At 30.6% G+C, this 13783-nt stretch overlaps 2 protein-coding genes across 6 annotated transcripts in view; one reads left to right on the forward strand and one right to left on the reverse strand.

Annotated features, from left to right (window-relative positions):
• Positions 1-494: 494 nt before the first annotated feature.
• On the reverse strand, positions 495-10514 carry LOC115880496 (Werner syndrome ATP-dependent helicase-like). Of its 4 annotated transcripts, none has more exons than XR_004049884.1 (3): positions 10407-10514; positions 10047-10122; positions 495-797 (listed from the first exon to the last, which is right to left on the reverse strand). XR_004049884.1 is itself a non-coding variant. In XM_030897706.1 (3 exons), the coding sequence occupies exon 3, from the start codon at positions 9792-9794 to the stop codon at positions 7014-7016; it is 2781 nt and encodes a 926-aa protein (XP_030753566.1). In that variant the 5' UTR covers positions 9795-9824; positions 10047-10122; positions 10407-10514; the 3' UTR covers positions 6489-7013. The 4 variants fall into 4 exon arrangements, 2 of the variants coding, with proteins under 2 accessions (XP_030753566.1, XP_030753568.1); XR_004049885.1 differs by lacking the exon at positions 10407-10514 and adding an exon at positions 10298-10400; XM_030897706.1 differs by lacking the exon at positions 495-797 and adding an exon at positions 6489-9824.
• Positions 10515-10669: 155 nt separating this feature from the next.
• Positions 10670-13783, forward strand: part of LOC115880487 (LIM domain-containing protein jub) — a 43753-nt gene continuing 40639 nt past the window's right edge. For both annotated transcript variants that reach the window (XM_030897693.1, XM_030897694.1), the window contains exon 1: positions 10670-11626. In XM_030897693.1, the coding sequence (XP_030753553.1) occupies positions 10866-11626 (761 nt within the window). In that variant the 5' untranslated portion in view covers positions 10670-10865. The remainder of the gene's footprint in view (positions 11627-13783) is intronic.

The following is a 13783-nucleotide window of genomic DNA, read 5'->3' on the forward strand; positions in this document are numbered from 1 at the left end:
ATTTGGGTTTCGGTTTTTTAAATAATAAAAAACTAAAAAATAACAATAATTTGAAGGATTTTTTAACAAATGGAAATAATTATTTTTTTCTGACCCCCCCCTGTTTGATATCCAATCAGTTGATTTAGATAGATCGGATATGTCGACTTTATAAACCAAATTTCAGCTTTCAATATGCCGAATTTATGATTTAACCAATGCATATTCACGATCATGTTTTTGTTAATTTTACACACGTTTTATTTTTAATCTCAAAAACTATTCTATTAGAGATTGGCATAGGTTAGTATCATATAAAAAGTATGACATATAAAAGTAGTTTCGAAAAATGCAAGAATATACCGGGTGTTCCATTTAAAATAACAGACGAGATCGATGACATTCCCCATATAATTTTCCATATAAAATGACAGCGATCTCCATTTAATAGCCATCACTGACGCCTTTTTTTGGATCGTATGGTGTAGATGGTATGTGTATAATAAGAAAAGACATTTGAAAAAAAAGACATTTAATCACTTTAATCTTTGGAAATAACAATTTAGCAAAAAAACAGTGGCGCTATTAGATATGGCTTACTTCCTAAAATTATATTTTGCCGTTTTAACATAAAAATAGGGCAGATTGACTAAAAAAAAACAAAAAGCAATATGCTTTAAAGGTTCATCCTACGATCGCTGTTTTGTCGTGGACAGCTGTTTAAGACTGAAAGAAGATAGTCCTACTCCGAAGCTAGCTAGTAAGAAAGCCGCTGGAAAAACAAATTTATCTGCTTTCCTTCGTGTTACATGGACATTCTACAAAAGAGAAAATTATTGTTAATATTGATCTGAAATAAATAATGCGTTAATAAATGTTTATTTGTTTTTCATTCTGACGTCCAAAATCAATATTATTTAGTTTTTGAAAATTAAAAGTAATGAGATATTGAACTCTCATAATAGTAAATATTTATTTGTAGTAAAATTAATCCAGTATTGCAGTTGTTTGGCTGATTTGATAAGACATTTTTCGACTGCAAAAAAAACTATGAAATATCTATGGACCATAGACTTAAAATAAAATATAGACTACACTATTTACATCTCAACGCGGACAAACAACCTTTTTTGTACACATGTTTACTTCTGGGTACAGTCGACCGAGCCTTCCTCATCCAGCCTATGTTGTCACGTCTTTAATATTATCAATATTTTTTTTCTTGCAATACACATATATTGATGATATTAATACTAGTTGTTTAATAAAGTAGGTTTTAAAATTATTACTCTTCAGAATAGTTAAATACTACTAAATTATAAGTCGGATACTGTTTACTTACAGGTAGAAGTCATATTGACATCGAAATCAAATTTCTCATGTCAAAAAACACCTAGACATCAATTTTCATCCAACCGACTTTAGTTCAGAAATTATTTGAAAAAATCGAAATAAAAATGAAACTTCTACACCCTGTACCTCTGAAACGAAACACCTTACGACATAAATTTATACGTATTTTTATCTGCAGAATATGCTGAAGAATATACTTCCCGAATACAATTTGTACCACCCTGTATACAACTTTTTGGGGACACCATATAGAATAGGCCATAGATTTTAAATAAAGCTACGGACGTGCCCCAAAAAGATATATTCCTACAAAAATTGACGTTCTCTTTGGAGCTTTTATATTGCCGTGTCTCTATCTATAAGAAATGGAAATTCGCGAAATTTTGGCGTTAGTTGCTCTAGTCCAGTAAATAAGGACACGAAAAGACCCAAGTCTCGGCGTAAATCCTCGACCTTGACTTTTTAGGCGGATAATGTACCTTTTGGGGAGTAGTTGTAGGGGGAAAATTTGTAATACCGTGCTCGGCTAGCCTTGGCCGAAAAAATGGCCCCAAATGGTTAGTATTTCGCAAATATCTGCCAAAACATCCAATTTACAAAAAAATTCTTGAATGAAAAATGAAGCGTGGCCTATATATATCACATTTTGGAACTTCCTGGTCCAAAAATTTCGAAATTTTACAAACTTATTCATATTTTCACTAATAATTAATAATAGCTTATTTGTCAAGGTTTTTTTAACATTTGTTCTATTTAAGCAACTCTTTAAGCAAGGCTTTTTCCGCTTTTTAGGATTTCCGAAAAGTGTCGTAAACAAAAGAAAATTGCATAATAACTTTATAAATAACAAACATCAAAGAGGAGTTGTTAAATAATAAATAAATAATAGGTTAGAATGATAAAAGTTCGAAATTACCTGCAATGTCTTGCAACTCTTTCAGAGTATATTGCTCTTGTCTATTTTCCCCGAAATAATAAAGGACTACTTTCACCATTTGGTCTGAAATATCAGCCTCCAAGGTAGACCTGTTCGGTATTGATATTTGAACACCGGTGTTAGGTGTTGATGACCACCGGTGTTTCAGATGGTGTACCGGGATCAATACCGACACCGGTGTTTATCTCAACACCGGTGTTCATTTCATTATCTCAACACCGGTGTTCATTTCAGCACCAGTGTTTATCTCGACACCGGTGTTTATCTACAACACCGGTGTTTATCTCGACACCGGTGTTTATCTCAACACCGGTGTTTATCTCGACACCGGTGTTTATCTCAACACCGGTATCGCGATGAACACCCGTGTCGAGATCAACACCGGTGTCGGTGTCGCGCGATGTCAATTGTACCGTTTTTTTTGTTTTTTTCTGACGCTTCTTTATCTGGCGCTTCCACTTTATTTTAGTGATTTGTCTGGCAAAAAAATTATATTTAAATTTGAAAGCTTTAGTAGTTAAAGTCGGTGCGCTTTAATAAATGATAAAAATAAGCACCGATACGACATTGTTATTATCAGGTTTATTTTGGACTTATTAATTAACATTATTTCTTCTTTTTTTTTCACACCGGTGTCGATATCAAAACCGGTGTCGTAGCCAAAACCGGTATCGAGATGAACACCGGTGTCGGTGTCAACTCCAGTGTCGGTGCCAACACCGGTGTTGGTGTCGACACCGGAACACCGGATAGCCTATATTTGGCCACCGGTGTCAGCCCAACACCGGTGTTTGGAATAGGCCTAATCCAAGGGACGTCCTAGTCCCTTGATGGTCTAGGCTCTAGGGGCTGTGGAGCATGATTTATAAGAATGCTTCACAATGCTTGTAATATCTGGCACCCGCACAAAGAAAATCTTGACAAATAAGCTATTGTTAGTAAAAAAATGAGTAGGTTAGTAAAAATCTGAAATTTCTTGGGTCAAGGAATGGTATGGCCGGTTTTTTTATAATCATAAAACACTTTTCTTAACAAAATAGCAAAGAAAATTGAGACCAGATAGAAGTTTGACATTTGATTATATCCTTCTTTTTCTCTACTCCTATGTAATAAGAGAGACAAAATGTATTCTAGACCCTAATCTAGAAATTTGAAAATTTACAACGCCGTTATGCGTTCTATTTTTTCGGGTGTTTAGGGATTTTAAACAAATTGCCTATTATGAGATCGACAATAATTAAATATACACCTATATCCACAAAATTATAGTGGAAGAGTTTTTGATTGCATTGGTTTTAACTTTTTGTGGAAGAGGTTGAAATCTTTTTTTGAAGTTAATTCAATAATATAACAACAAAAGATTAACACCCTCTGCATGGAAGTTGTAACCAGTGCAACCAAAACTCACTCGTGCAACTATGTCGTGGGTATAAATGAAGTCAGATCTCGTTGGTAAAATAGCAGTTATGGGAAGGAGTCGTTCTTCCGGCGACTGCCTTCGTAATTCCAGATGAGGCGAAAAAACACACGCTAAATTTAGGACAGCATTGGCAACAATTGCTTTAAATGCCAGAAACATTATAAGCTTACTTCGGGTTTCTCTTGTACCTATTCTGAACCGTCCACAGAACTGTGATGTGTATGCGCAGAAGGAAATATGAAGACATTATTTCATTTTCGCATGCGCTGTAGAGTTTCCTGCTTGTAATATCTGGCACCCGCACAAAGAAAATCTTGACAAATAAGCTATTGTTAGTAAAAAAATGAGTAGGTTAGTAAAAATCTGAAATTTCTTGGGTCAAGGAATGGTATGGCCGGTTTTTTTATAATCATAAAATATGACAAAATATAAACAAGTTCCAAAATGGGATAGTTGTTGATTCTACTTTTTAAATGAACTCTGAATCATCAAAAATTATTAAATTTTAGCCAAGTTATTAAACAATTAATTTGTCCGATCAATCAATGATACGCTTATGAAATATATTTCCGGAGCGATAAGACTTGGAGAGAAAATTCGGGGATCTTCGAGGCCCCCGGAATATCTCGAAAACTATTAATTCTACGTAAAAATGATAAGGACCAGTAGATAATTACATAAGCTTCATTTTTTATTCCAAGGAAAATTTTGTAAATTGCATATTTTGGCAGATATTTACGAAAAACTGATTTTTCGGCCATTTTTTCGAGGCCGAGCATGGTGTTATAATTTTTTCCCCTAAAACTACTCCCCAAAAAGTACAATCCGCCTGAAAAGTCCAGTTTGACGAATTTTTGGCTGTGCTTTCAACCTTCATTTACTGGACTACACCATCAATTGGATTTACTAAAGTTTCGAAAACTAGAAAAATATCGCATTCTTTATAAAATTGTTATGATGTTGAGTCCAGGATAAAGCAAACAGCACATATTTTTTAAAAAAGAACATTTATTATAATACTGGAGATTTTCTATAAACCCCTAACTGGAACAACTACATATTTTAATAATTTTATAAAAATATAAAACTAAAATATTAAATATACAACTAACTGTTCCATTTATATTATTTTAGTAATGAGAAAAAACAATTAGCTATTGATTTTGAAAGTGATATTTTAAAACTAACAAACATCTAAAAATACTTTTTCAGTTAACAAAATACTAGAAAACAAAAACAACACGTCATTATATGTGTAGAGGGCAAATAGTGTTTAAAAAATGCAGGTATCTTTTGGCACTTACAAAAAATATTATCGATTACTAACTTTCTGCTTATTATTTATGGCATGGGTTAATTAAATTGGAGCTACATAAGGTGTGAAATTTTTATACATATTTCAGAGGACAATACTACCAAACATCATATATGCTAAAATTAGTAATCAGTATTTTATCCCAATAACACTATATAAACTAAATTTTTTGACTGTTACCAAATTTTACTTGTTTTAAAACAACATTCCGATATCTTTATACAAAAATTATAGAAATATTGTGTAATTATAGAAATAGTGAACAGTAATTTAAAAATCTATATAATTGATTTTATTTCTTATTTGTTATTAAAATTAGGTACAAAATCTAAAGTTTCATACAGTAGCGTTAGTCTAACTGATATGACAAATTAGTTTGATAAAACATCTGGTAATATTTAGTAGTATAAAAGAAATATTTGATGTAAATTATACATATACAGGGTGTTTCAAAACAAATACGAAAAACTTCAGGGGCTGATTCCTTGTTCAAAATAAAGGGTAGTTTGCTTCATAAACGTTGGGTCAAAAGTCAACCATTAGGGAGATATCGCGGTACAAAGATGGCGGAAAAATAATGTTCTTATTTTTTATCTTGAAAACGAAAAGATAGACTAATGAAATTTTATGGAAGCATTACTGTTATGAAAACACACTTTCTAGTAATTTTTTCACTTTTTTAAAATGAGTGGAAGGGGTTGAAATAAACTACCCCTATCATTCTTGTTAACGAAATTTAAAGAAAAATCTTATCAAGCACATGCAAAAAAATTAATTTGGATAGTTTAGTTTGTTTAGAAACTTTTTTATCTCTTGTATTTTTTTTATAAAACTCACCAATTTGAAATTAAAAAATAAAATGTAAAGCATTACATGTCAGGACTAAAAATATTTTTAGATAAAGAATCTAGTGATAATAATGATAATAATAATAATCTAGATAATAACGTATTGCAGTAGGGTAATGTCAAATAAAACAATATTAGAAACATCCTAAAAAAGTGACAGCGGCCGACTAGATTTTTTCAAAAAATTACAGCTGCCCACTAGATTCTTTATCTAAAAATGTTTTTTGTCCTGACATGTAATGCTTTACATTTTATTTTTTAATTTCAAATCGGTGAGTTTGATCAAAAAAACACAAGAGATAAAAAAGTTTCTAAATAAACTAAACTATCAAAATTAATTTTTTTTGCGTGTGTTTGATTTGGAAAAAGATTTTTCTTTGAATTTCATTAACAAGAATGATAGGGGTAGTTTATTTCAACCCCTTCCACTCATTTTAAAAAAGTGAAAAAATTACCAGAAAGTGTGTTTTCATAACAGTAATGCTTCTGTAAAATTTCATTAGTCTATCTCTTTTCGTTTTCAAGATAAAAAATAAAAACATTATTTTTCCGCCATCTTTGTACCGCGATAAAATATCTCCCTAATGGTTGACTTTTGACCCAACGTTTATAAAGCAAACTACCCTTTATTTTGAACAAGGAATCACCCCCTGAAGTTTTTCGCATTTCTTTTGAAACACCCTGTATATTTTGACTATAGCCATAATACATATAAGAAACAAAATGTTTTACTAAGTTTAACTGCCAAACCAATATCTTCTATGAATTTGAAATGTAATAAATAAAAATCAGTTAATGTTAAAAATTTTAGACGCCATGAATCTAACATAAATCAATTATTACAAATACCACACACTACCCCCCTCCCATAACACACCCCCACAAAAAGTATTAATTACACATATTTTCAAAAATTTAGCACATACAAATATTTCTTTCTCAAAATATCTTTGATGGTTGATTATAGGAATGTTTTAACAGGACCCTAAACACTACAAAAAAGTGTTTTCTTAATTTAACAGCAAATTTACTCAAAATGAGAAAAGTATATATTAATCCAGATATACAATTTTCATGAATATAAAAATATAACTAAACAATAACGAATACTCAGATCTTAGAAAATATAAGTGTGTTTTAACAAAAATATTTAATGAGTGATTATCTTGGTGGAGAATCCAACACAGAGAATGTTTGTTTAAGTTTTTTTGCTGGTGGATCATCTACTTCAGTATCATTACATTTATCAAATTTATCTTGTATATTAACATTACTATCAAGAGAATCAATTTTCTCTTTGCTTATTTGATTTTGCATTTCTGCAATTACATCTGACAGTAAATCATTGTTAACATCTTTAGCAGATTCTGTTTTTTTACTTTGAGATAAAGGGGTATTAAGTTGAGAATATTTAAAATCCTCAAATTCTATATATGGTTTTCCTACATTTTGTAGATGTGCCCTAATTTCCAAATATGTACATACAACTTTAATTTGATCATAAGTAATATCTTCTGGACAAACATCCTTTATAGGTTTAAGATAAGACCAATTTCCTCCTATGTCACTTATCGCTTGTACAATAATATTTTTAACATCATCTGACACACCCAATTGGCTCATTTTAATGGGATACCCAAGTTTCATAGCACTTATAAGATGATTAACAACAGTGCTCCTAGCTAACTTCCTGGAATCTACTATTTCATCTATTGATAAACCTTTCTTTAAATGTGAATATGAAACTTCTGCAGTACTATTGAATGTTGAGTTGCCAATTGGATGACTTTCTAAAATATCTTTTATCGGAATATCATTAGATTTACTTGATTGATTATCTGATAGAACCTTCAAGAAATGATCACCAAATTTGTTAATTTGTGTTTCAGTAAAACCTTCAATTTGTAATTCTTTCAAATGTTTTAATGTAAGGGGGTTCTTCTTAGCTATTTCCATTAAAACACTATTTGAAGCTATCATATAAGGCATGATATTTGCTGCTGATGCCAACTCTCTTCTACGATTTAAAAGTTTATTATATTTTTTAAGAATTTCAGCAACATTTTCTGGATTTGTATTTTCATCTTCTTCTGATAAATTACTATTAACATTTATATCATTTTTTATTACTTTATTTAGTGATGTACTTGGGCTTTCTGTATCTATCCATTTAGAAGCCTGTGTTTTTTTCTTTAACAATTTTACTAGATCTGGTGTTGGATAATCAACCAGTTTTCTGCAATCAGAATTTAAAAACTGATTGCCATCCTTGCCCAAACCAATAGTAAAATAACTAAATGTCCCTTTCTTGATACTGTGTTTAATCAAAAACTTTTTAATTTCCAAGTAATTTGCAATAGCTTTCCACCAATCAACCGACTTGTTGCGACCTACTCCATATTTTGGATGTTTTTTGTATTTTTCTTGAATTTTAGAACCTTGGGATCCTTTTAAGAATAATGTATATACTCCAACACCATAGGACTCATCTAAGGCCTTCACAGCAGATAAAAAATTAGTAGCATCATCAGTATAATCGTACATTCCTAGAGAATCTAATCCTTCATAAATAGTACTGTTTGATGTATCGAGTTTCTTTGAACAATTATCGCAACAATTTGCTCTTACAGGTAAATCTAAATTAGAATTATCCTCAAAATATGCTAATATATACTGCCTTCTACACTTCCAAGTTGCTAAATATTCCTTCATAGCATCTATCTTGGTTAATTTTTTACTCGGATCGCCTGATTGTTGTGATAGAAAATCGTGAGTGTGAAAGTCTTGATTGCTATAAAAAGTGACACATTTTGAGAATAACCCATCTCTTCCTGCCCTTCCAACTTCTTGGTAGTAACCTTCAATAGAATTAGAAGCTCCATAATGAATAATATTTCGAATATCAGGTTTGTCAATACCCATACCAAAGGCAATTGTTGCTACTATAACCGATACTTCATCTCTAACAAAACTTGAATGAGCTTCTTTACGTAACTTGAGTGATATTCCGGCATGATATGAAACACAATCTATTTCGTGATTTTTTAGAATCTGACTAATTTCTTCTGTATCTTTTCTTCTAATACAGTAAATAATAGTGGGCCCATTAAATATCCACTGGCCATTTTTTTGAAACATTAAACATTTTAAATCCGAAAATATATTACTGCCTTTTAAATTAACTTCAAAATATAAATTTGGTCTATCAAAGCCAGAATAAAGAATTTGTGGATTTGATAATTTTAATACTTTAATTATGTCACATTTAACTTTTGGAGTTGCAGTAGCAGTGACTGCTAAGATAGGCACATCACAAAATATATCCTTTAAAGTTCCCAATTTTCTGTAAGAAGATCGAAAATCATGACCCCATGAACTTAAACAATGAGCTTCATCTACAGCTACAAGAACAATGTTTAATTTTTTATGCATATCTTTCAGAAGATCAATTCCATAGTCACCAGTACTATATTCTGGTGATAAATATATTAACGAATATTTATGTTCAAATATTTCTCTAATAGTTTGAGTTTGATTTTGTTGAGCTGTACCAAGCAAACATGCCGGAATATTTGAAGTATTTAGAGACAAAACTTGGTCTTCCATTAATGATATTAAAGGTGAAATCACAATTGTAATCCCACCCAGATATACAGAAGGATATTGGAAGCATAAAGACTTGCCATAACCAGTAGCCATAATAGACAAATTATCTCTCTTATGTTTTATAATAGAATTAATTATTTTCCACTGCATTGGTCTAAATGATTTATGTCCAAATTTTTTAAATAAAATTTCTAAATCTTTAGAACTGGGGCTTTCGTTTTCTGCATTATTCTCCATTTCTTGAGGAAAATCAGTTTCTGAAGAACTATTTAATAAGTTTTGCTCATAATTATTAAAACACTCATTAAGTTGATCATCATCTAAAGAGTCCATCATATTTTAATTTTTGGAATAACTAATTCACTCCTAAAATAAATACACTACTTCAGAAAATGAAAATGCCTAATTTCATGTATATATTTTCAATGAAAACCGATAGTTTATAATACATATTACGGTATAATAATTCCATTCTCAGGTCTTAGCTTATAAAATTTATAACTTAAAAACTAACAAAAAGGCTAATTAGAATGTAATGTATCTACTTAGTATGTTTTTTTCGCTCATAGAATTTATGAATATACTTACTTGGGCAACTGTAGATAAACGTAAGGACAGATATCTGGCTGATGAAGGATTCATTATCCACTAATCAGAAGAACCACTAAAAGCACCAAATATTATTAATGCAAAACAGAAAAAATAAAAGAAAAAAGTTCTATATTTTTAATAACACAACAAAATAATACATTTAAATAGAAAGCTTCAAAATTTAAATGTATCATACTGTGGTATCATATTAATATTGTTACATAAATCTTTAATTTTAGTATTTTAACCTGACATAAATTCGTTCTTCAAATATATATTTATCTTCTTCTGACGTAAATATGCGTACTTTGTAATTGAACGAACAAAACAACAAACAAGAATATTATAATGTCTTACCAATTTGTCCAAGAAAACAAATTGCAATCAGTATTTTTTTAAATTCAGATAAAAATAACTTAGCACCAAAGACAAACCAACCATATGAGCCATAGATTAGAAGAAATCAGAGTTTATGAAATCATTACTGACCATAGATTCATAAACACACATTTTATTCAGAACATTGCCCAAGTCTCAGGTCATAGCCATAGCCATTATTATATTTCTCTATGGTCATCATAAATGTCATAACAATTACTATAATTATCTATGGTCATAACTTGTCAAAGTCGTATGAGATCATTGGACTTGGGTGACAAAAAGAAATAAGAAATTGTGGTTTGAATGAATTTATTATTAAAATAAGTATGTATGAAAAATTGTCCAAGCTAAGTGTTTAGATATAATATAAGATTTTTATAAACATTATGGTGATTGTGTAATATACTATTTAAGTGGTAATGCTGTGAGTAAACAATGAACCCTCAAAATCAGAGTTTTGATGACGCCTATTTGCAAAATAAAATAGATAATTTATCTCTTAATGATCCCAAATACGGTAAAATTAACAATATTTCTAAACCAGAATCATCGTCGACAGCGTATCAGCAAAAACAACATTTAAATGACTATTCTTTATATGCTAGACAAAATGTAATTGCAAGTTCAAAGTTTGCTACTCCAAAGTCTTTGGAGATTATTGCAAACGAGAATAAGAACATAGAAGAGAATAATGTCTATGTACAAGTTGCGAAACCTCAAGTTCCTCCCAATTTTACGCAGACTTCAGGAAATTTTCCTCAACATCCTGAAGATTCATTGCCAGGAAACTCTGGGCCAGTATATGAAAATATAGATTATTATCCCAACAGTTCGAGTCATCAATCTACATATTATAATAAGAAAGCTCAGCCTCAAGTACCTATGGGTATTAAAAATAGTGATAATGATATTAGTCTACCCTTGTATGAAAATGTTCAGAGATACCAGAAAACTTCTGGTGCAGAACCTGGTCCACAGGTTCCCTCAAATTATCAATATGAAGAAAATGTTTTACCGGAAAATCAACATTTAATTTATTCAGAAACAAGTCAGTCATATGGAGGAATTAAAAAATTTACCCCACAAATGATTGAGGAAATAAATGGCAGTGATTATGTTTGTATGACAGGAAATGTATCCCATACTTTAAGTACAAACCCACAATTTCAAACATCAACAGCAAAGAATTATGATAGGTAAGATTTAATTTCAAAATAATATCTATCTTTATAAATGAAAAGATACTAATATTATATGTATAATTTATTTATTTATTCATAAATAATCAATGTGTACAATTAACTATAAACATAATAAACTTATAATAGATTTATTTACAAATACTTACGCATCTTAATATAAATAAATATAATAAATTTAAGTATACAGGGTCGGTCAGAAAGTAATGGCATATCAAAGTATCATTTTTTTTTTAAATAGAACCCCTTGTATATTATTACATATTTTAATTCTTCCTTCAATTCTAAGCAAAAAATAGATATAATATAATAAATATAATACACACAATATACCTGAAACCAACAGTTTCCGAGTTATTGACTTTTGAAAATATCACTTAAACAATTTGATTTAATTAATTTCGATGTGTTTGGTTTCATTAAACAATGCCATTCTGCGGAAACTGTGATATTTAATCATATTTGACATTAGTTTTCAAATTAGTATTGTGTATAAAGTGTGTCTTCAAGTTAGCATCAAGTTAGCATAAAATGAGATTTTATCAAGTCTGGTAATTTTCGTTTAACATTTCAAAACCAAAACTCGATATCTCGGAAACGGTTCGATTTAGGTACATTATGTGTATTAACCTAATATAAATATGAAGGGATGAGAAAGCTCTGATCATATGTGTATTGACATTTAGTACTGAATGATGTTTTTCTTGTTTCTTTTTGAATAAAATAACATATCCAAAGTGCAGTTAAGAGGAAATTTGTTTTTTATCTTTTTCAATTTCTATTATTAGAATCTTATGAACTAGGATTAAAACCTTTTGATAGATAGCGTCTCTTTGTGACTTACCATCGTTAAAATTTATATCTATAAAACTGATATGATTAGACAACTAATGAACTCAGGAATTATTATTGTTTCATTTTCAAAAAATCCTTATATTTATTTCAAGTAGTTACTAACTATGAACAGAAACAAGCAATTTAAGGTTAGGAGTTTTATAATATTTAAGTATAAAATCATAAAATTTAAATTTGTGTAATTCAAAAATTATAAACTAAATAATCTAAAAAATAATTTATTTTTTAATATATTTATCAAGTTTAAAAACACTTTGAAAACGCTGCAACTCGGAAATTTCGGTCGCAAATTAGTACATTCAGGCTGAGGGTGCATCCACACTATTGTAAAAACGGCGTATCGGCGTAACGGCGTAACGACCTTGAATCGATTTCCAGTAATTCTATTGGCTGAAATTTTTGACAGATGAATTTGACAGGTAAAATTTCTGACAGATGAATTTTTCAGCCAATAGAATTACTGAAAATCTATTCAAGGTCATTACGCCGTTAGGGTGCATCCACACTATCCTAAAAACGGCGTAACGACTTTGAATCGATTTCCAGCAATTCTATTGGCTAAAAAATTCATCTGTCAAATTCATCTGTCAAAAATTTCAGCCAATAGAATTACTGGAAATCTATTCAAGGTCATTACGCCGTTACTCCGTTTTTAGGATAGTGTGGATGAACCCTGAGAGCGTCGCGTCACGTTTGCGTCGCGTCCGCCCCATTGAACTCGAACCCCGACGCTCAGCGGACGCTAGCACAACGCCAAACGCGACGCTGTCTGCCTAACGGTCTAATTTAAGTTAAGCAAATTGATTCAATTTCGACACGCGGACGCGACGCAAACGCGACGCGGCGCTCGATGCTCTCAGCCTGAATGTACCTTTTATTAAGTTTGAGGTCACGTACAGCTGGTTCCAATAAAATTGAGTACGATTTAAAACATTTTTATTTTATTTCGGGCAGTATATTCTATGATACCAGTCCCCCATTTCTCTACTCATGTCATGCGGACGTTCTGAAAAATGTATTTGCCACTTTGTCAAAAGCAAAGTTGTTTTATACAGAATGTCACAATAACCTTAGCATGTCAAAATACTTAACACATAAATATACACTTAAATATTCCAAAAACATGTGTAAAGAGTCGTATTCATTTTTTTTGGAACCAGATCTGTACATCCGTCATGCTGGTCATGAGGCGTTTTTTATTGATAGTTTTATTGGCTTATTTCAAAAATTAATTATGTATTTTTTAAATTTTATTCATGTGATTTAAATAAAAAAGTAAACTTTATTACTACTTTATAA

This window comes from Sitophilus oryzae, unplaced genomic scaffold, assembly GCF_002938485.1.
Source record: "Sitophilus oryzae breed Bouriz unplaced genomic scaffold, Soryzae_2.0 scaffold_1625_pilon_pilon, whole genome shotgun sequence".
Classification (NCBI taxonomy): domain Eukaryota; kingdom Metazoa; phylum Arthropoda; class Insecta; order Coleoptera; family Curculionidae; genus Sitophilus; species Sitophilus oryzae.

What these genes read in the sequence shown, in the direction of transcription:
- LOC115880496 (XM_030897706.1), bottom strand. Translation starts at nt 9,794, where the DNA reads ATGATGGACTCTTTAGATGATGATCAACTTAATGAGTGTTTTAATAAT.